At 46.3% G+C, this 23065-nt stretch overlaps 1 protein-coding gene across 2 annotated transcripts in view; it reads right to left on the bottom strand.

Moving 5' to 3' along the window:
* TBCD (tubulin folding cofactor D) overlaps positions 1-23065 on the bottom strand; it is a 181548-nt gene that overhangs the window by 130134 nt on the left and 28349 nt on the right. For both annotated transcript variants that reach the window (XM_068117802.2, XM_068117801.2), the window contains exons 6-12: positions 19979-20034; positions 12048-12195; positions 9321-9366; positions 9107-9239; positions 708-841; positions 354-414; positions 174-248 (exon numbers count right to left, since the gene is read on the bottom strand). In XM_068117802.2, coding sequence (XP_067973903.2) covers positions 174-248; positions 354-414; positions 708-841; positions 9107-9239; positions 9321-9366; positions 12048-12195; positions 19979-20034 — 653 coding nt within the window. The remainder of the gene's footprint in view (positions 1-173; positions 249-353; positions 415-707; positions 842-9106; positions 9240-9320; positions 9367-12047; positions 12196-19978; positions 20035-23065) is intronic.

Here is a 23065-nt window from a genome sequence, read left to right as displayed (position 1 = left end):
CAAGTAAATTATGCCGCTCGCAGCCACGTGCTGCGCACGAAAGAGGAGGAGGACGACTGCTCTGTCATGATGACAAAGAAAAACATTTTCACTTCTGTAAAGCTCTCAGTGATAACACCACCATGTTGCACTAGGCCCTGCACAGATATAACCACTCCACCTTTGGAAATTACCTTAAATACTCCAGCACAGACGCCACCACTTCATCGGCAAGCTGCTTGGGCAGCCGACCCGTAACACGTCCGATCCTGCAAAAGCCAGCACCATAAGGTTCAAAAGGCTCATTCAACGTAGTTTACTCAAAAAGGTTTACAAGAGACACCTTGTCGGTCATTGATCAAACAAGGGCTTACCCTTTGGCCGCTGTCCATCGCACATCAGTGTCTTTGTCTTTTAACCCCAGAAGAAGCTGTTCTGTGTATGCACCACAGAAAGACAAATAAGCTCGTTTGCGTTACCTCTCGAGCTCCACAAAGTCCTAAGCAACTTCTATCAATGGGTTTCCTTTTGTTTCATATCATTCATCGATTGATCCAAAGCACTGAGCATGTCAACATCAATTCCCATTGGCTGCTTGATGGTTTCCAAATAATTTAGCTCCGAAAGAATACACGGCTGAAAATTTGTACCACCGGCACGAGACCACAAAGCGCTTGCGCACAATGACCAGAGTTCGAAAACAAGGACCTGGGGAATAATAAGCTTACCAATGATCTCTTCCACATCCTCAGGAACTTCCTCATAGTCCTCCTCCCGTGTTTCCGGGTAGGTGGCGCAAACCTCAGGCTCTTTGCGCGGACCACGGAGATTATCCAGTAGACAGCGGCTCCCACGTTGGTACCTGTGTGAAGAATTACAGCAACTGACACAGACCATGTCCGCCACAGGCAGCAGTGGAAATATATGGCAATGGTGGCAACGTGCATTCTAGGTACATTCATCGAGCGGTAGCAATTAAATAATGAACAGGATTTACATGCTCACACTATCCTATACCACCAAAACATCTACATCTGCAGCCGATGATGTCACAAGATGGTGTCCGGGCTAAATTACGGAAGTTCTTGCCCTAACCACAGGAGGAACTGCACCTGCTGCACAGCCGCACTCTGAGCAGTGATGCAACGAGCAAGACAATTGAAAGAAGGCAACAGGGGACAAAACTGCAGCAAGGTTGGTGGGTTTGTAATGTGAAACTTTAAACCTGCTAAAGGCATTTCACATCACAACAATTCACAATACTTCAGACGACTAATTTAATAATGTTGGTACACAAGGTTATATTTATTATTAAAAAACAAACAAACAAAAAAAAACAACAAGCTGATATTACCTCTGCCACCGAAGGTAGACAGAGGTTAGATTTTCACCCCTGTCTGTGAGCAGAATATTGCAAAAGGCGTGGATTGATCCGGATGGAGTTCGGTGGACATGATGGGTGTGTACCAAGGAGGGGTAGCAGCTACCTGTTTTTCAGGTACCTCAGGGAGCGAAGTCCCTGCCCTATGAGAGTCCCGGGATCAGCTGGCACTGGCTGACAGTACCTGGGTTATGGGCCCCTTGTCCAGGGTAACGGATCCCCACTGCCTTGTGGGGGTAGCCTCTTTTGGCCAAGGCTATGAGGACACTCAGATATCAAACCGCAACTGTGGGTCAGCCTGGCCAGCTCTACATCGTGGATAAATATGTGTACATGGAAGTCAGTGGTGGCACAAATTTAGGCCTCACTGGGCAGCATCTGCAGACAGCTGTGTCCACGTTTGACATCAAGGGCAGCAGTCATCATACCAACGACCTGGCCAGTCTGTTGCGCCAATGTGCATCAGACTTCACGTTGCATTTACTGCACCTGCAACCAACGATGCTCCAACGAATGTGGAAGACTTGCTATCAAGAGACAGCAGAGGCAAGAAAAGAAAGCCTGCCAACTTCCATCTCCGCCAGGACCAGTCTATATCTGTGATGTTTGGAGTAGACATATGGGTCCCACATTTGAATGTGCAGCCATCGCACAATGCTTAGTGAGCACGTCAACGAAATGAAGAGATTCGTCAAAGACGATGACTCACACCATCATCATCATTCATCAAAATCAGGGGCAGGGAGGGGGATGAAGATTGCAGACGGTTCAGAAGGAGGAAAAATAATAAAAGGAGATTAACAAGCCAGGTGGAGTGGAGATCGAAGGAACGTGGACGTTTATACAAGCACTTGGTTGGTATGGTAGTAGGACCTCTTCCTCTTATATATTTTTTGAAGGTTTAGGTGAAAGCAGATTTGAGTAAAAGAGAAAGGTTGAAAGATTGTGAAGGAGTATGGTGAATACTTCACGAACAGATTGGGGATGGAGAGGTGAAATCGGCAAGATGGAGATGGAGAAGGAGGAGAGGGGCGAGACAACACGTGCTTGTGGAGGACGTGGGTGGAGGGGAGAGGGAGACGTATGGTGAGGAGGAATTTATTTATTCGACTTCATTTTATGTTCAAGACATTAAACACGGGGTATAAAGTTGGGAGGAAATTGAGAGAGGAAGTAAGGGGTGAAAATAACAAGTGATCTCAGTCAACGGAGCATCATCTCTTCTTGACTTGGTTATGACTAACTTCCCTGCAAATGTCTGCTGCTCTTCTTCTGCTCCAATCGGTTCATCTGACCATGTGCTTATGAAAGTGGACATCTCTCTGGCCGCTCAGAGAGCCTCCTCAGCATCGACATGTCTGGCATTTCACTCAGGCCGACTGGCACAGTCTTCAAGCAGCCATCAATCATCTGGACTGGTCTCCCATCTCTACTGCCTCTGACATCAACTCTTCCTGGGAATTCTTTCAAAGCAAACTGCTCTCTCTCATGCACAGATTTATCCCATCTCGTCTTCAGTTGTCATACTCTACTCCCGTCCATGGCACACTGAATCTTGTGGTGAGCCAGTTGCCCTGAAACAACTTCCCTTCGCCTCCTGGAAAGCAAATCCAACGGAAGGCAATCTCAGTTCCTTTCACAAAGCTCGGAACAAGTGTGTGTCTACCCTCAGGAGAGCCAGGAAACAATATCTCTCCACTCTCAAGACTGAACTCTCAAACCTGTCTCCCTCCTCCAAATCCTGGTGGAGTCTGGTCCAATCTGTTTCTGGTGTTTGTTCCCGCTCCATCCCCTCCCTTACTTCAAATGGCTACACAACTGACACTGGACGTGAAAAAGCCGAATGCCTCCACTCTGTTTGCCTAAAAAAAACTTGTGTCCCAAACCCGTCTCCCTCTGTACCCACCTTACCCAGTCGAACCCAGCTGCTCTTGGACTATGTGTCCTTCTCTCCTGACAAGGTGGAGAAGTTTCTGTCAACCCTCGACTCTGATACCTTTTGGGTCTCACTATCTGCCATTATCTTTCCGGGGGAAACCACATTTCCAAGCTGGCCTCCAAAGCCAGTTGCCGACTGGACATCCTCTGTCGTGTGAAGTCCTTTCTGGGAACTTCTGAGCTCCTCACCACAAACAAAGCTTTCATCCGCAGCTCAATGGAATACTGCTCTCCCCTCTGGGCTGGTGCTCCTGCCTCAGTCCTAGTTCGGCTTCACGCGGTTGAAATGAAAGCATTCAGAATCATTGGAATCTCCCGCGATTAAGCTCATTCTGAGGGCCTTTCTCTCTCTCTCTCTCACCGCAGGCAGGTAGATGGTCTTTCTGTCTTCTACCAACTCCTCTCCGGCCTTGCTCCCTCTGCTCTGTCTGTGCTATGTACCCCAAATATTCCTGCAGGACGCACAAGATCTGCCAGCAACCCTCTTCCGGTGAAACTGCCAAAATCAAGATTCTCTGCTCACCTTCACTCCTTCATTCCTCTTTTCTCCCGCCTCTGGAACAAACTCCCACGCTCTCTTCAATCCCTCTACTCCCTCCAGGTCTTTAAAACAGGTGTTCACCACAATCTCTTATCTTCCCCCATCCAAAACCTTGATCTTTTCTACCCCCGTTAAAACACCCCAAATCTGCCTCTTTCAATCCCCAACTTCTTTCCTGAAATTCCTAGAAGTATTAATTTGCTTTATACTGTGTACGCCTCCCTCCACCCCCAGCCTCCCCCTTCCACAGATCTACTGACATCCTTGTTCTCCACTGTTGTGGCGCTTGTGTGCTTCCCTCTCCCTCCCCCTCTTGTCTCCCGCTCCCCAAATTGTATGTTTTATGTGTCTGCGAATGTTTTCTTGTTCAATGTGTTAGTGCTTACATGAGCCTCGATTCTGTATACAAAAAAACAAAAAGGTCATGGAATCCATTATCGCTTCCGATATCAAATCCTTCCTCTTCTCCAATAGCTTGATCTCAGATCATCAATTTGGATTCAGACCAGGCCACTACTCTGAACATGCTGATTCTGCTGTCTCAACAATGGATGGAGGTCCTCAATGCCAAGCAGGAAATTAGAGCCGTCTCCCTGGACATATCACGTGCCTTCGATATGGTCTGGCACCCCGCTCTGCTCACCAAACTCTCTTCTTATTGCATATCCATGGAAATCTCCACGCATGGCTTGCCGACTTCCTCTCCTGTCGTAGCCAATGTGTGGCTCTCCACAGAAACCTTCCTTCTCCTCTCCCTGTCAAGGCTGGTGTACCCCAAGAGTGTTCCAGGCCCACTCTTATCCCAAATCTTAATCAACGATCTCTCCGACGCTCTGGAAAGTCCTCTATCTTTTTGCTGATGACTCCACGCTCTGCCGCTCCATATCTCAACCCTCAGATCTCAACCCATAGCTGCTCACCACCATCTCTTATCTTCCCCCATCTAAAACCTTCATCTTTTCTACCCCGTTTATCCACCCCAAATCTACCTCCTTCAAATTCCGTTTTATTTCCTGAAAGTCCTCGTCGTGTCCATCTTGTTTATCCCGTGTACCCCACCTCAGCCCTCTGTCTTCCACAGATCTCCCGATGTTCCTGTTCTCTACTGTTGTTGCGCTTCTCGTGCTTCTCTCTCTCCCCTCCTCCTCCTCCTCCTCCTCCTCTTGTATCCCGCTCCCTTTATTATATGTTCTACGTAGTATGTGTGTTAGCTCTTACACGAGCTGAGAATCTCTCGACTGAGAATACAAAAAACGATTCCAACAAGGTAGGTTAGTACAATTCGTTGAATTTGTGTACTGTATGGAAAGAACATGTTAATTGAAACAATTACGAGGATGTGTTGAAAAGTAATGGAAAAATGGATGAGATGACTGGGGACGAGACGACCGGGGACGAGACGACCGGGGACGAGACGACCGGGGACGAGACGACCGGGGACGAGACGACCGGGGACGAGAGTTGGGTGCACCATTACGATCCTGAGAGTAAGAGATGGTAAATGGAGTACTGCGACAAAGGATCACCAATCCCAACTTTGCTCCGTCAGATTTTCATCTCTTCTCGAAACTCAACACCTTCGTGGAAAACATTTTTCTTCCGAAGATGATAACCAGTGGTTTACAGCAGCTTCGACAAGTCCGCAGGATGCACAGTTATATCATGACAGCATCACAAAACGACTCGAACGTTGGCAGGAATGTGTGGGCCGCAGTGGTGATTATGTTGAGAAATAAATGTGCACCATGGCCGAATAATTATTGATCCAAGTAAACGACTGTTTCATTTGAATATCTTTCCGTTTCGGAGAAAAGGATTAAGAGGAATTACTTTTCAACACCCCCGTCATTAGGCTAACGTACAGACAAAGCAATGAGGCAAAACCCGAATAACCATACTGATGCCCAATTGATTAATCATGTGATAAAGTTCCGTTCTTGTGAGACATGGTATTTACCCAAAGGAAAGATAAGCCTACACTTGCAAAAACCTTTGTTAACAAGCATCCAATGACATGAAAAACTGTCATGGGCCGGGGGCCCTACTATGTGTAAATATAAGTCAACATACCGTCATACACACATACCATTCATGAAGCAAGAACCAGTATTTCGTAATCTGAAAAACTACCGCCTTTGGGCTGCTGATGGCAATCGCTTCACAAAAGAAAGAAAATAAAGGACAAACCAAACTAGAACGGCGCATACCTCAAGGGTAAAGCCTTGGCAGACACCCCACCTGTGCACCAAGTTTCGTCCGAATCCGTCCACAACTTTTTGAAGATATAGTGCTATATCTCGTTTTTGGCCCCATTTCTCAATGGTGAAGAATCACTGCGAAAATTCTCGAATCCGGATCCATATCCAGATCTTCACCAAAATCTAATCGATTCGTCCTTGTGACTCACCAAACCTGTCTACAAAATGTCATCGTAATCTGTACATAACGTTTTGACATATACTGGCCACAAACAGACAGACGCTTAGTCCGATCAGTTTGAAATTTAATTGAGCGTGATCTACGCAACAATTGTTTAGAGAATATAAATTCATGATGTCATCGCTCACGTGGTCTGGCAGCCATATTGGATCAAAAAAAAGAAACGTTCAAAAATAGAAGAGTTGGCTCACACCACGTTGACTGCTCAGGGTAAGTATTCTATGAATACCATCTAGTTATTGTCTTTTCTCCCTACTACCGCCAGCCCTTTAGTTTTCTCCCACAGTCCCCTTATTTCTCCTTCAAATCATCCCAATTATAACCCCTGCTTAGTGTCTTAAAAAGAAAAGAAAAAAAAAAGATCAATTCCTGATCATCTCCAAACCTTTCACCTCCCCTGACCACCCTACTTCCCCTACTTCTATTTCCTCTTCCCCCTACATCCATCTATTTCCCCTACATCTATTCCCTCTTCCCCTACATCCTTCCCCTACTTCTATTTCCTCTTGCGCTACATCCATCTATTTCCCCTACATCTATTTCCTCTTCCCCTACATCCTTCCCCTACTTCTATTTCCTCTTCCGCTACATCCATCTATTTCCCCTACATCTATGTCCTCTTCCCCTACATCCTTCCCCTACTTCTATTTCCTCTTCCGCTACATCCATCTATTTCCCCTACATCTATTTCCTCTTCCCCTACATCCTTCCCCTACTTCTATTTCCTCTTCCACTACATCCATCTATTTCCCCTACATCTATTTCCTCTTCCCATACATCCTTCCCCTACATCTATTTCCTCTTCCGCTACATCCATCTATTTCCCCTACATCTATTTCCTCTTCCCCTACATCCTTCCCCTACATCTATTTCCTCTTCCGCTACATCCATCTATTTCCCCTACATCTATTTCCTCTTCCCCTACATCCTTCCCCTACTTCTATTTCCTCTTCCGCTACATCCATCTATTTCCCCTACATCTATTTCCTCTTCCGCTACATCCATCTATTTCCCCTACATCTATTTCCTCTTCCAGCCTTTCAATTTTTGCCGTTTTCCACTCTGCATTCTCACTCTGATCGTGAAGGATTCACCAACCAGGTCAAAATTCTTTTCTTCAAGCTTTTGCTTTTCTCTTCTCTCCTCTCCTCTTCTTATACTTAACCTTCAATAATAATAATTTAAATTAAAAAGGTAATTCCTCCAGACGTACCTACCAAATGCTTATATACACCTCCACGTCTTACCCTGGCGGTCTTCACGGTGCCATTTAAAATATTTAAGTTCCCTTTTTCTCCCAAGTCGAATTTTCTATTCTATTATAATCCGCTCTTTTTCCTCTTCAAAAGTTTGTTTTCAAATGAATCCTTCAACCACACCAACACGTACAGCTCTTCCTTTCTACAATCTCTGAACTTGCCTTTATATCACCTCAACTCTAACGTTTTCAAATATACACTACTCACAATAAGTTAGGGATATTGTGGGAGTGAGTATGTTTTTTTTATAGGGGTTAGGGTTAGGGTATTGAAATCAAGAATGCTGTGTTTTTTCACACTCATTAATAACCAGAGAATTAGTAACAAACAACTTTTTTCAACATAATTAATACACAAAATCAACCACACCGAAGAACCTGCCAATATCCCAAGCTTATTGTGAGTCGTGTATATCCGACTTGAGAATTTCAAGAACCCCAACTTACAATGGATATTTGTATTTTATTAATCCTTCCTTTTGTACATCATCTTCATTGGCAAATGCTCCCCTCTGTTCCCTCCCCACCTTCTACTTGCCCCTATCGTACAAACCCTATCCCACACCCGCATCCCACTCCACTCCCCCGACTCCCTCCTACCCCCATTCCATCACAACCCTCCCCCTAGCCCGCCATTTCAAAACTTCCTCCTCACCCCTCTCCTTCAAAACTTCCTCCTCACCCCTCTCCTTCAAAACTTCCTCCTCACCCCTCTCCTTCAAAATCTCCCTCCTCACTCCTCCCCTTCAAAATCTCCCTCCTCACCACTCTTTCAAATCTCCCTCCTCACCCCTCTCCTTCAAATCTCCCTCCTCACCCCTCTCCTTCAAATCTCCCTCCTCACCCCTCTCCTTCAAATCTCCCTCCTCACCCCTCTCCTTCAAATCTCCCTCCTCACCCCTCTCCTTCAAATCTCCCTCCTCACCCCTCTCCTTCAAATCTCCCTCCTCACCCCTCTCCTTCAAATCTCCCTCCTCACCCCTCTCCTTCAAATCTCCCTCCTCACCCCTGTCCTTCAAATCTCCCTCCTCACCCCTGTCCTTCAAATCTCCCTCCTCACCCCTCTCCTTCAAATCTCCCTCCTCACCCCTCTCCTTCAAATCTCCCTCCTCACCCCTCTCCTTCAAATCTCCCTCCTCACCCCTCTCCTTCAAATCTCCCTCCCCACCCCTCCCTTTCAAAACTCCTATCTCACCGCTTCTTGAAAACTCTCACCTCAACTCTCCCTTTCAAAACTCCCCTCTCGCTCCTCCTCCTCCTCAAAGTTGCCTCATAAATGTGCGTGCCGTCCCTCGGATAGACCTTAAACTGAGCGTCCCGTCTGCCGACATTAGTCGATCGACATGAACGATCCCACGGTGTCCTTCGCGAAGAGTAGGCAAACCATCACTGGCGCCTTGAACAAATTCCAAATTCCTGCTCTAACTACTGCTGGGAAGACCATGGAAAACCACCCAATATAACGCTTGCCAAGAAACACCTCGGCAGCACCGACGCTCTGCAACAGAGTACGGTACATTCGATTTTATATTCAGTGTTGTCAAATCCATAGCGATAGTTTATACTGTACCGCCAAGGAGCCAGGTGTGGTTTCAGGTAGCTCAATCCCAGCCACTGTAAAAGCTTGGAGTGGACCTTACGGAGGGCAATGTTCGGCGACGTTTCAAAGTTCAGATCCTTCAGATGATGTAGGACCGTAGAGGCTGTGTGGCAATCATCAAATCATTAGTCCATCAAATAATTAACTGAAATAGAATTTGCTTCAAGAGATCATAATTACTAACCATAAGGTAAGAAGTCTTCTCTCTTTCCATGCTTAAATATCAATGCCTAAAAAAGAAGAAGAAGAAGAAGAAGGGGGCACAAGGAGAGAGACAAAACACTCAAATGTGCATGGACAAGCAGCAACTTAGGTTGTAAAACACACAAAATGTGCAAATGTTACACTGAAGACTTCATTCACCAAAAACAATGCGATGCAATTTGCAAGTTAAAAATAATAATCGAATAATTACATTTAACTTGAACGACACGCTGCGTCGTGAAGTCACCCGATGCGCCCCCACCCACATTACTCCATCATTACAATACTTACAAGTTTGAGACAATTCCCTTCAGCTGTTCTCGAGTATCACATTTTTACCTGGCATGACCTCTGACCTTTCATGCTGAAATCTAATCGGTTCATCTTTGCATCATAATTTATACATATACCAAGTTTGGTCAAAATCACGTCACTGGTTCGCAACTTAGCGCAGTAACAGATTTTTTTTTACTGAATGGGATCTCTGGCCTTTGACCTCTTGATCTCATAATCGAATCGGTTCATATTTACATCATTATCTGTACTTGTACCAAATTTGACTTGGTTCCCTTCTGTCGTTCTTAAGTTAACGCGGTTACAAAAACCTGCCATGGACGGATGCACGCACAGACGATCGAAAAACATCATGGCTCCGGCGACTCGGGCATGAAAAGATTCAGAGGTTTTACTGAAGAAGACAACATGCTGGTGAGGACAATCAAAGGTATTAAGGCCAAGGCAATTTGCATTGCCTAAGCACCATTTTCTGCTCTTGTGCAAATCTATAGGAACCGCATTTGTACCACGAAAGTAAAGCTCATCGCCCGAGTGACGTCGAACAGACGAAAGATTAACACAATGCAACTTGGGAGCAGGATTGGCCAATTCAACATATTTTTACGGTGCAGCCCAAAGGGCAAAGCCGTCTGGAACAGTGTTTGTCCGTCTGCATGTTTGTATGTATGTCCCCTCATACATATACCAATCGGAGCTGAGGATCTGGTCACATGACAGGGTGATGCGATTACGTCCGATGTCATTAAGGCGGTACGGCGGCTGACTCCACACACCGCCATTTTGATTTATATGCCGTCCATGCCGAACGTATCGTCGAACCTGTCATGTATCACAATCGCCATGCTCCACCTTTACGTTTTTCATTCAGTGTGAAACACAAACAAACCGATTGTTAAAATGACCATCAAATATCGAAAACATCGGCGTTACGTCTCTCCCAACAAAACGGTACGTGCCGAACCCTCGTGAGGTATAACCTAGATTACAGTAGATCTTCCCTCAGTTCTGTAAGTAAAGCTTACCTCACGGATGTATGGAATTCTCCAAATTTCTTTGTTTAATGCTATAAGCAGCATTAGCGACTGTTTAAAAAGCTAATCATGTGTGTTTGTGGTTTATAATAATTTACAAGCCCGGCCACGCCGCTGTTACACTTTCGGTCTTGTTTAATTGTGCACCAGCTGATGATACACAATGTAAAATCTAAATAAGGAAGAACAACGTGCTGGCAAAACGCTTTGTGCAACCTCAGCCTGGATGCGAGATCCAAGTAACACAGGGTGGGTATTTTTGGAGCCAGATATAATGTGTGCAAATACGCAAGGACTTTTATCCCTCATGATATATTCTCCTTCCATCTTCCAGCACAACCCAAATTTTCTCACCTACCTTCCCCCCTTCCATTGACCTTCCGCTTCGAGAGAGGCAGGGGGTGGGGAGAAGCAGAGAGCGAGGCAGGGGGGTGAGGAGAGGTAAAGAGAGAGGCAGGGGGTGGAGGAAGAGAGACATAGGGAGGGGCAAAAGAAACAAGTAGGGGAGGGAAAACAGGGGGGAAGGCAGTGAGACAGGGGGGGTAGGCAGAGGATGGAGAGAGAGAGGAAGTGGGAGAGAAAGAGAGAGAGACAGAGAGAGAGAGAGAGAGAGAGGAAGGGAGAGATGGAAGAGAAGGGAAAGGAAGGGGAGAGAGAGAGAGGTGTGGAAGTGAGGGAGGGAGGAGTGAGAGAGAGCAAGAGAGGGAGGGTGCGGGAGAGGGAGGGGTGTGGGAGAGGGAGGGGTGCGGGAGAGGGAGGGGTGCGGGAGAGGGAGGGGTGCGGGAGAGGGAGGGGTGCGGGCGAGGAAGGGGTACGGGCGAGGAAGGGGTACGGGAGAGGAAGGGGTACGGGAGAGGAAGGGGTGCGGGAGAGGAAGGGGTGCGGGAGAGGAAGGGGTGCGGGAGAGGAAGGGGTGCGGGAGAGGAAGGGGTGCGGGAGAGGAAGGGGTGCGGGAGAGGAAGGGGTGTAGGAGAGGGAGTGGGAGTGGTGATGGATTTGAAGGGGTGAGGGAGGGGGAAGGGGTTAGGGAGGGAAAAGGGTGAAGGGGAGGGAGGGGTGAGCACGGAGGTGAGGGCGGAGGTGAGCGAGCGGTGAGCGAGAGAGAGATAGCAATATAAAATATATATATATATATATAGAAAGCAATATAGAGAGACAATATAGAAAGATAGAAATCGAAATGGAAATAGATGGATGGAGAAAGAATGACATATTGAAGGATCGCGTTCAAAATAGCGTTTTCAAGTTCCAGTCTTTGGCACACATTCCTGCCTTCAGGTGTTACATTGGTCACGTTTCGTGATCCATTGACCAAGACGATGTTTACAATGATATTAAGTAATCTGGAAACCAGCAGGACATTGTTTCACGAGTCTCACCAGAGTGTAGAGAAGTTTCTCGGTATGGTACTGATACTTGATGGTGAACTCTCTATTGGAAGGGGGAATTTCACAGTGGAGCTGCTCAATGATCCAATCGAGGAATTGAGGTGAGCGCAGCTTTTGGACATCCGGTCGGGTCACAAATCTACAAACATCAGCATTAATAAAGAAGGTAAACAACAACAAAACAACCTTCATCAAGCAAACTGGCAGTACTACTTTATTTAACGGCCACAGGTATTCACACGTCCTTGTGGGCTTGGCAGGGGGAAGGTTTTGGCCCAAGTCTTTCATGAACCGGCTGGCTAAGCATGACCTTCAACTAAGGTTAGGCTAGTCTAATCTAGTCTCGATTCAAACCCGGGCTACACAGTTTGGAGGTGAGTGTGCATACCTTTAGGCTACTCTGCCAGCCATAAAGTGGCAGTACTAAGATGTATAAATAAGCAAAAGAAGAAAGGTGGGGCAAGGAGGGAGGCAGAGGGAGTGAGGGGTGGAGGGAGGAGGGAGGAACCCACAACGTTGTGTGGAGACTGGAAAGCCCAAGGGGTTGCTTTGGTGTCAGGGACACACCTGGTTTCCAACCAGATTGCTTTAAAAACACCCACTTCGTTTTCAAGCTCATCTTCATATCAACAATTCCTTACAACGTGACATTTGTCAAAACTAAATGTCTTCAATAAATCGTTAAAAATAAAACACCAAATAGTTTTTGATGACATATTGCGAAGCGACGTCGATAAAAACAAAATCATCAAGATTTATATTCAGCCCAATGGGCAAGCGTGTTCTCCGCCACATGCTAGAGTACCAAAATAACTGAAACATGTACAAACAAAAGGTGTGGTGCAGGTATTCTTTCATTTTGCGAGCCTGCAGGGGACGACAGCCCAACAAATTCCTCACAATTAGGGACTCTGACGCAAGTCCCCGATGGGAACGCGTTCTACGGTGGAAAAGTTGTTTGTGTATCCTCCGCACGCCGTTAGGCCCATAAGCCTGCCTCATTGATGAATCATCCTGCCTGCGAGACAGGATGACAATTTATAGCAGAGTCGGGGTTCGAACCAAGGCGAGACAGCTCATCGATGGGTGTGCTCAGTAAGAGGGTTGGGTTCGGTTGGGTTAATGGGAGAGACTTAATGTCAACGAGGGTGGGGTGGAAGACGAGGTGACATAAGATGGTTTTGCACCATTTTCTGGAAGCTTGGAGGGAAGTGCGTGATTGAACCGCCTCCTGAAGGTGATTCAAACAAAGAAGAGCAAAGAAAAAAGGAAACGGTGAAGGTGCGCAGAAGCCTGGATTTTCATCTGAGGGAGTTACTAGAAGAAGCGTCTTGACGGAGCTCAGGAGGGTCAGAGGGATCTGAGAGCAGATAGTGCTAGACCGAAAAAGGAGGTGAAAAATAATAATAAATAAATAAATAAAAACAGAGACCAAGACCTACCTGCGATGTTAGAGCAACAGACCTTGTGCTTCGGCCTCGTCATCGGAGATTCCAATAACGTTGAGAGTTTTTAAATCGACAGAAACCAAGACAGACGGATGTGATGTTGGGGTGCCAGTCCATAGGGGAGAGCTGTACTCCAATGAGCTACGGACAAAGGCCTTTCAAGGCCGAGAGTCGTTTTGATATTTTTCAATGAACGACTCTACGACTGAATATGCCCAATCTACAGTTGGCAATGAACACCAACTTTGCGATTATGGTAGGCCATGACGTGCATTGGCTGATGGTGAGGCCTGGAAGTTCAAGAGGCGGAGACTCTTCCAGTGACCGAGCATGTAATTGAATAGGTGGGTTCATTTAATGATAAACATCTAATCAAATCGACAGAAAGTGGCGCAGCTTTTGTCTACTTTTATGACGAAGTGGAATAGTCTGGAAAAAAAAAAGGTAAGGGTTTTCCAGAGCATTGAAGAGGTCGCTTACGTAGATGAAGAACAAAAGTGAGCCGAGGATAGTGCCTCGAGGCGCTCCAGCCTCCACTGGGGGAAAAGTGGAGGAAGAAGAAGAAGAAGAAGAGCGAGAGTGAGAGCAGAATGACAGACTGCGTCGAATGCCCAATATACATCCAGGGAGACTCGTAAATGGAACCAATTTTGTTTTGGAAGTTTACTGGAGTTGCATGCACATTGCCAATGATAAACAAAATTAAATTAAAGGAAATAGAGTGTGAAAAAAAAACAAAAAAAATCATGGTTTGGTGGGAATTTGGGAGGAGGGAAGATGGCTGCGAAACAGCTGTTTTCCAATGGGTGAGATAGGTACATGACCTTGATTACAAATTAAATCACGCTTTTCTTCTAATTCTTCTTCTTCTTCTTCTTCTTCTCCATGCCTTCATCCCAACAGTTATGGGTAGGCCATTCAAATATGCCTCCACAATTCCACTCCATCTTCCACATCTTCCTCTCAGTCCCACATTTCAAATCTTTCAACAACCTCCCTTCACCTTAATCGCTGTCATCCTGTTGATATTTTCCTTCTAATTGGCTCATTTGATTCTTTCTCGATTGGTTCTTCATCACGTATCCAAACCACCACAACCTAGTCTCCCCAATCCTTCCAGCAATATCTACAACTCCAGCACAACAACCATTGGGGATGCCTCTTTGCAGTGGTTGTACCCCCCAACACAAGTCGGGGGCCAAATCTTCCCCATTCTTCCCTGCTTCGTCAAGGTAGCGCGATCACGGTCAGTATGCCGATCGGTCCCCATGAACCAGCCCTTTCCCTCTCGACTCTGTGTGCGTGCGTCTCTGTGTGCGTGCGTCTCTGTGTGCGTGCGTCTCTGTGTGCGTGCGTCTCTGTGTGCGTGCGTCTCTGTGTGCGTGCGTCTCTGTGTGCGTGCGTCTCTGTGTGCGTGCGTCTCTGTGTGCGTGCGTCTCTGTGTGCGTGCGTCTCTGTGTGCGTGCGTCTCTGTGTGCGTGCGTCTCTGTGTGCGTGCGTCTGTGTGCGTGCGTCTCTGTGTACGTGCGTCTCAGTCTCAATATAGAGAGAGAACTGTCTGGGAGTATACAACAACAACAACTCCAGCACTATGACTATCTCTTCATTCCTCAACCTCAGTTATACTGTGAGAATCCACCAAAGCATGCTCATCTCTGCCCTCTCCAGCAACTCTTCTTCCCTTTTAGTGGTTGGGAAAGCAGAAGTTGCAGGAAAATCCAGGCAGCAAGTGAGCAAAACGTCAAATGCAACCGCCACAGAGCATCGTGTTCATAGACGGGCCCGGGGGTGGCATTTGAAAGAGGGTGTGCCGAAAATGTGGTTAGATTGGAGCGAGCAGAGGTGGGGAATGGTGTGCATTCTGCCAGTCTTGGTTCGGGTGAGAATTCGACCGTGAGGCTCAGACAACCGTGCTTCAAGGCAAATGCCAAATAAAAGGGCTTGACACGAACACTGTGTACTTTGATTAAAAAAAAAAAAATCAAGAGGCACAACACATGTTTGGAATGGTTCTAAGGGTGGCTGCTAATTTGAACAAAAGATTACAGTACTGGAACAATATTTACAACAAACAAACAACAACAGGCATTTTAAGGCCATTTTCCCTGCAAGACCCCAGTTTCAACAGCCGCCAAGCTCCTGAAAGTACTCTTTGGGACGCCAAGCTAAGTGCCGGCTGAAGGGGTTTATTTTCATTTCATCTTTCCCTTGACGCCAAGGACTTCTGGAAATCTCGCAAGATTGTGAAAGAAAACATCTGTCATTATTTACTTTTAACAATGCGTATAAAGCAAGTCGTATAAAGCATCGGGGCCTGGCGAAGCGTGCGGGCGGACGGAGGGCTTCCTCGCGCCGGTGCTTGGAGCCGCGTGTGGACGGTGGACAAGACGGACAGATACCACATTTCCCCACACGAGGTTTTGGACAACTGCTGGGCTCTTGGAAGCTGAAGGCCGCATTGGACTTGACGGTAGAGAATCGAAAGGAGGCCGTATAATCTGCTCGCCTCACGCTTGTTGTGTCTTCGACGCGTGGTGTTCGACACCGCCATTTTGGACCACTTCCCGCATGAGTGGCTACCCCAGTTTCAACAGCCGCCAAGCTCCTGAAAGTACTGTTTGGGACGCCAAGCTAAGTGCCGGCTGAAGAGGTTTATTTTCATTTTATCTTTTCCTTGACACCGCCCCCCCCCCCCACCCCCCAGAATTTCCATGTTTTAAACGTTTCCCGGTGTGTACCCTGGATAAGAATAGGTACACCGTATCCCTGCGTGTCGTAAAAGACGACTAAGAGGGTTGGCGTCAGGAAGGGCATCCGGCCATAAAAACATTGCCTCAAAAAGGGAACCATGACAATTACAACTACATATGGGCAGGGTACAGCCCGAAGTGGAGATCGGTTTCTGAGGTTTGGGACATGGAATGTAGGGACAATGACAGGGAGATCAGGAGAAGTGGTGGAAGTATTGGTCAGAAGAAGAGTAGACATATGTTGTGTGCAAGAGACAAGATGGAAGGGAAGTGGTGTGAGAATGGTGAAGGGTAGGCAGGGACAGAAATACAAGTTTGTGTGGCAAGGGTGCCCGGAGGGCGTGAATGGTGTTGGTGTCCTGTTTTCTGAGGAGTTTGTAGACAGTGTGGTGAGTGTGACTAGAGTGAGTGATAGGTTGATGATGGTGAAAATGATGATTGGAAAGCTCTTGGTGAACGTCATCTCGGGATATGCTCTGCAGGTTGGTCGAAGCGATAAAGAAAAGGACAAGTTCTGGTGTGCGATAGAGAAGCTGATGGAAAACGTGAAAGATGAGGAAGTTGTTGTGGTAGGAGGAGACCTAAATGGACATGTGGGAAGGAGTATGGACGGTTTTGACCGAGTTCATGGGGGTTACGGATATGGTGTGAGAAATGGAGAAGGTGAAAGGATTTTGGAGTTTGCTGATGGAGCTGATTTGTTGATTTGTAATACGCAGTTCCAGAAAGAGGATAATAAGCTCGTTACATACACGTCAGGTGGGTCGACGACAACCGTTGACTACCTGATGGTGCGTAGGCGAGATAGGGGGCACCTCCAGGACACAAAGGTGATCCCGGGGGAGGAGGCTGTTTCACAGCACCACTTGGTTGTCTGCGACGTAAGGGTGAAAGGTGCGAGGAGCGCTCGGCGGGTGAAGTACCAACCGAGAATGAAGGTGTGGAGGTTGAAAGAGGTGACAGTAAGGGAGGCATTAAAAGAGAGGCTGAGTCGGGTCGAGGATGATGTGGTTGAGCTTGAAAGTGGTTGGATGTCAATGAAAGCTAGGCTGTTGGGAGCCGTTGGTGAGGTATGTGGATGGACAAAAGGACCACCGAGGCACTCGGAAACATGGTGGTGGGATGATGAAGTTGGAAAGAGGATTGACGTGAAGAGGAAGAAGTTCAAGGAGTGGCAGAAGGCGAAGGGTACGGGAGCAGAAACAGCAGAGCATGAAAGTTATAAGGCAGCCAGGAAGGCTGCAAAGAAAGAGGTAGCAAAGGCGCAGGAGGCATGTAGGAAAATGTTCGGAGACCGCTTGGATTCGGAAGAGGGTCAGAGAGCGGTATTCAGGATTGCAAAGCAGATAGCGAAAGAGAGGTGTGATGTGATGGGGGTGAGTTGCTTGAAGCATGAAGTGGGACAAATCGTTGCCGACCCAGATGGAATTAAAGGAAGATGGAAAAGATATAAGGAAATGCTGTTGAATACAGAGAATGAATGGGATGGCAACATCGAGAGTAACCCAGTTTTTGGACCGGCAGAGAAGATAACTGAGAAGGAAGTTGAGGAAGCGATAAAAGCAATGAAGGGTAGAAAAGCGGGAGGGCCAACGTGAGTTGTGGGAGATATGTTGAAGGCAGCAGGAAGTTGGGGTGTGAAGAGAATGACAGAGATCTGTAATCTGGTGGTGAAAGAAGGCCGCATTCCAGTGGATTGGGAAATGAGTACCCTCGTCCCTCTATACAAGGGGAAAGGTGACCCTCTGGAGTGTGGCTCGTACCGAGCGATAAAGTTATTGGAGCATGGAATGAAAGTCTTGGAAAGGGTGTTGGAGAGGAGGATAAGGAAGAAAGTGAAGATCGACGAAATGCAGTTTGGATTCATGCCAGGAAGAGGAACGACAGATGCGCTTTTCATTGTGAGGCAGTTGCAGGAGAAGTACATGGAGAAGAGGAAGAAGTTGTTTCTTGGGTTTGTTGATCTGGAGAAAGCATTCAATAGGGTACCACGCAAAGTATTGACATGGGCATTGAGGAAGTTAGGAGTGGAGGAATGGTTGATCAGAGTAGTGATGGCAATGTACAAAAGAGCGCGCACAGCTGTAAGGACGAAGGACGGGAACAGTGGTGAGTTTGAGGTGAAGGTGGGAGTGCATCAGGGGTCGGTACTAAGTCCACTACTATTTGTAGCTGTGATGGAGGTGCTGGCTCAGAACGTAAAGGAGGGTTTACCGTGGGAGTTGTTGTATGCAGATGATCTGGTGTTGATTGCGGAAAGTATGGATGGACTGAAGGAAAAGATGAACACGTGGAAGGGAATGTATGGAGACAAAAGGTCTGAAGGTGAATATCGGAAAGACGAAGGTGATGGCAAGTGGTAAAGCATGTGGTGAGGTGGAAAGAACTGGGAAGTGGCCCTGTGCTGTGTGTAGGAAGGGTGTCGGAGTGAACTCCATTCAATGTACAATGTGCGCTGAGTGGGTTCATCAAAAATGTAGTGGTCTGAGAGGGTCATTAACAAGTGTGGCAGCTACATTCAAGTGTAAGGTGTGCACAGAGGGAGCTGCAGATGGAGGAGATGTTGAGTTGGATCTTGGAGACGGCGTGAAGCTGGAAGGTGTGAAAACATTTTGCTACCTCGGAGACATGCTGAATGGAGAAGGTGGATCAGACTCGGCAACGGTTGCTCGAGTGAGATGTGCATGGAAGAAGTTTCGGGAACTGAGTGGCGTGCTGATGATGAGGGGAGTGTCGTTGAAGCTGAAGGGAAAGGTGTATGCTGCATGTGTGAGAAGTGTTATAATTTATGGGAGCGAGACATGGGTAATGAACGTAGAGCAGCAACGAAGGTTGGAAAGGGTGGAAATGCGAATGGTTCGACGGATGTGCGGAGTATCGTTGAGAGAGAGGAAGACAAATGATGAATTGCGAAAGATGATGGGAATCGAGCCTGTGATTGATGCTGTGAAGAGGAACAGGTTGAGATGGTTTGGTCATGTGTTGAGGAAGGATGAAAGTGACTGGTTGAGAAGCGTGATGGAAATGAATGTAGAAGGAAGCAGAGGACGGGGAAGACCAAGAAAGACTTGGCTAAAGATGGTGGAAGATGGTGGAAGAAGAAATGCGGGCAAGGGGGTTAACAAGGAGAGATGCAGAAAATAGGGCAAAATGGAGAAGATTGTCATGGGGACCGCAAGGCTAACCCCCGCTCTAGCAGGGAAAATGGCCTATTAAAATGCATGTTGTTGTTGTTTGTTCCCTGCAAGAGCGGGGGTTAGCAATTAGGTTCGGTGGAACAATATTTACCATAGTGGATAATACAAAGTGTGTTAATAATCGCTCATAATACGGTAAAGAGCTTAAATAATGACATTTAGTCTCGAAAGCAGTGTATATTCATGGAATAATCTGTGGGTTCATCTGGCTGCGTGATGCAACCTCAAATTGCCATTAAAACCTCGGTACGTGACATCATCCAGATCTTTGGTGGAACTTTTGCTACCAACATCAGAGTAGGCCAGAATTAAATAGTGAACCTACTATAATCATCATCGAATGGGCCCAAATTACAGGGTGAACCTACTATCACCTGCCGGTGTACAAATTGTGTTGTGTGGCTATCTCGTGCACAGAAATGTTATATGAACATTATACAGTACTATAGCTACGGCAGATAGAAACCTTCCTTGTAAAGTCATTGACAATGAGCCTTACAACCTCCTTAATGTCTTCAAAAACCTACCGAGAAATCAGGATGGAAGCAGCGAAGCTTGGCGGATCCTGCTGCAGAACGTAAAGCTAAAGGCACCACAGGTGGGGGGGGGGGGGGGGGGGAAGAGCATTAAAAAGAGTACAATATATTTTATGCACAATCCTATTTAAATGTATCTTCCCAACTTTAGGAAATATACCAATAATCTATATATATATATAATATATATATATATATATATATATATACACACACACACACTACTCACAATAAGTTAGGGATATTGGCAGGTTCTTCGGTGGTTGATTTTGTGTATTAATTATGTTGAAAAAAGTTGTTAGTCCTAATTCTATGGTTATTAATGTGTGAAATAAAACAGCATTCTTTATTTCAATACCCTAACTCTAACCCCTATAAAAAAAATAAACTCACTCCCACAATATCCCTAACTTATTGTGAGTAGTGTGTGTGTGTATATATATATATATATATATATATATATATATATATATATATATATATATATATATATATATATATATATATATATATATATACAGACTTGGCATTTAATATGGAATATTTTTTTGTGGGGGTGAACTTACTTTTCAAGATGACTTACAACCAAAAGTTCATTGGAATTATGTTGAAATTATTCTAGATTTTGTTAATGTGACCTTTAAAAGAAACAAAAACCACATTTGACATTTCAAAGCAAATAAATTGATCCTTGAAAGTGATGTAAACTGATATCGAACTCAATTCACGGACAGTACTGTGTTAAACTTCTGTGCGTTTTCCAGAAATATCTCTTTATTTTGCACATTAGCCAAATTTTTTTTTAACAAAAACAAAAGTTAAATTACGACTGGGATTACGGACAGTAAAATTACAGTTCAGTACTTCGTGTAACCCCCACGAGCATTCAGGAGAGCACGTACACGTTGAGGCATGCTGTTCACGAGATTTGCCAAGGTTTGGACAGGAATCGCTTGCCATGCAGTGACAATAGCCTGCTGCAATTCACGCATAGAGGCAGGCTGCTGGTCCAAGTTGTCGATTTGACGCGTTGATTCTGCCCACAAGTTCTCTGTCGGATTCATATCCGGGGACATGGCAGGCCACTCCATATGCTCTACACCACGGTCAGCAAGAAAGTGTTGGATCATGCGAGCACGATGAGGCTGTGCATTGTCATCTTGGAAGCCAAAGTTTCCTCGAAAGGCTGCACGAACTAATGGAAGCAATGTTTCTTCCAGAATGGCCCTGTGCTTGAACTGGTTCAGGTTTCCATTCAGAACAACCAGGTCAGTTTTGCCCCCTGCATGAAAAGCAGCCCAAACGGTCACCCCACCACCTCGAGCTTGGACTCTTGGCACTTTACAATCTTCATTGTAGGCTTCATGCACTTGTCTGCGCACTCGGATGCGGCCATCTTGACGATAGACCAGAAATCTAGACTCGTCACTGAAGATCACGTGATTCCAGTGTCCTGGCTGCCATTGACGGTGCTCTCTGGCCCACTGCAATCGGCGCTGGCGGTGTTGTCTGGTCAGACGTGGCTTTCTCAGGGGATGCCTGGCACGATAGCCTGCTTGAACCAGTCGTTGGTTCACTAGCCTTCTGGATACAGGCACATTTGTCAGTTGCTGCCACTCAGCCCTAAGCCGATTAGCTGACTTGGTATGGCCATTGCGGACTAACCGGTGCAGCTGGCGATCATCCCTCGTTGTGGTTCTGCGGGGACGTCCTGGCCTCGGTATTGGAGTAGGGACAACCCTCTGAGCATTTCGTTTCAGGATATTTGACACCTGACCTTGAGTGATGCCATACTGCCAAGCAATAGCACGCTGTTTCATGCCGGAATTTCGTAAAACCACCACTAAATGACAAACAGCATTGTCGAGTTGACGGACCATCTCTAGGGGAAGCGGCAATAACTTTTGTAGACGTGCAGCAGTTGTTTTCCACTAATACAGAACGCAACAACCCTTATATACCCGATTGTGAAGCCAATCGCCAAATGTACCTGTCTGTACATTTTGTCACGCCACCTGTGACATAATCCTGTTATTGACTTCTTGCTGCGACAGACAATCAGTGACATGGTTCTTTTAACAAAGAAATCACCGAAGCATAAAAGAAACTCACCAGATTGATATACTGAGTTCAGAAAGTAAACCCAAGTCAAGAAAAAAAAAAATTCCATATTAAATGCCAAGTCTGTATATATATATATATATATATATATATATATATATATATATATATATATATATATATATATATATATATATATATTGTTATAGATCGCGGTTAGGATGTTATAGACCGAGCGGTGGTTTAAAACCGCGACCTAACAAAACTCACCCGATTCCACCCGAACGTTGGTTGTATCGCACCCTAGCTGCTCAATGAGGGAAAAGACAAAAGCGACGCAATGCAAGAGGAAAACGGAGACAAAAAAAAGGTTTGAAATATTACTACTGAATTTATTTCTACTATTTACACACAAGCAACAAAAAGCAATTCAGTTTATTTACAAGTACAAGACGCAGGTGACACAGGGAAAATACTAGCTTATACAGACTTAATTAACCCAGGACAGAACAAACAAAAGACGACTCACACGGGGAATTGCAGGAGGTGGATGGCTGGAGGTGAACGCTTGGTGGAGCCAACGCGGAGCTTGGTGGAGCTGAACGCTTGGTGGAGCCAACGCGGAGCTTGGGGGAGCTGAACGCTTGGTGGAGCCAACGCGGAGCTTGGTGGAGCTGAACGCTTGGTGGAGCCAACGCGGAGCTTGGTGGAGCTGAACGCTTGGTGGAGCCAACGCGGAGCTTGGGGGATTGGTGTGACGGGTTCTCTCTCCTTCCTTAGTCCCACCCAGTCCAACAACTTCCTCTCTTGCTTCAGGACTCTTTCTATCTCTTTCTTGGTCCCTCACTCTTTACCACCGACTCCTCACCGCAACCAACGCAACCACTTGACCACCACCTCTACTGACTGACTCTTCACCACTCTGCACTTGACGACCGACTCCCAACCAACTCAGACCAACTCAAAGTCCAACTCCAGGCCTTTCTGTCTTCTGCTCTCCTCTGTAAAAACGCATCT

Source organism: Myxine glutinosa, chromosome 5 (assembly GCF_964187855.1).
Source record: "Myxine glutinosa chromosome 5, kmMyxGlut1.1, whole genome shotgun sequence".
NCBI lineage: Eukaryota > Metazoa > Chordata > Myxini > Myxiniformes > Myxinidae > Myxine > Myxine glutinosa.
The sequence above is the reverse complement of the archived record's forward strand: the minus strand, read 5'-3'. Positions and strand labels throughout refer to the sequence as shown.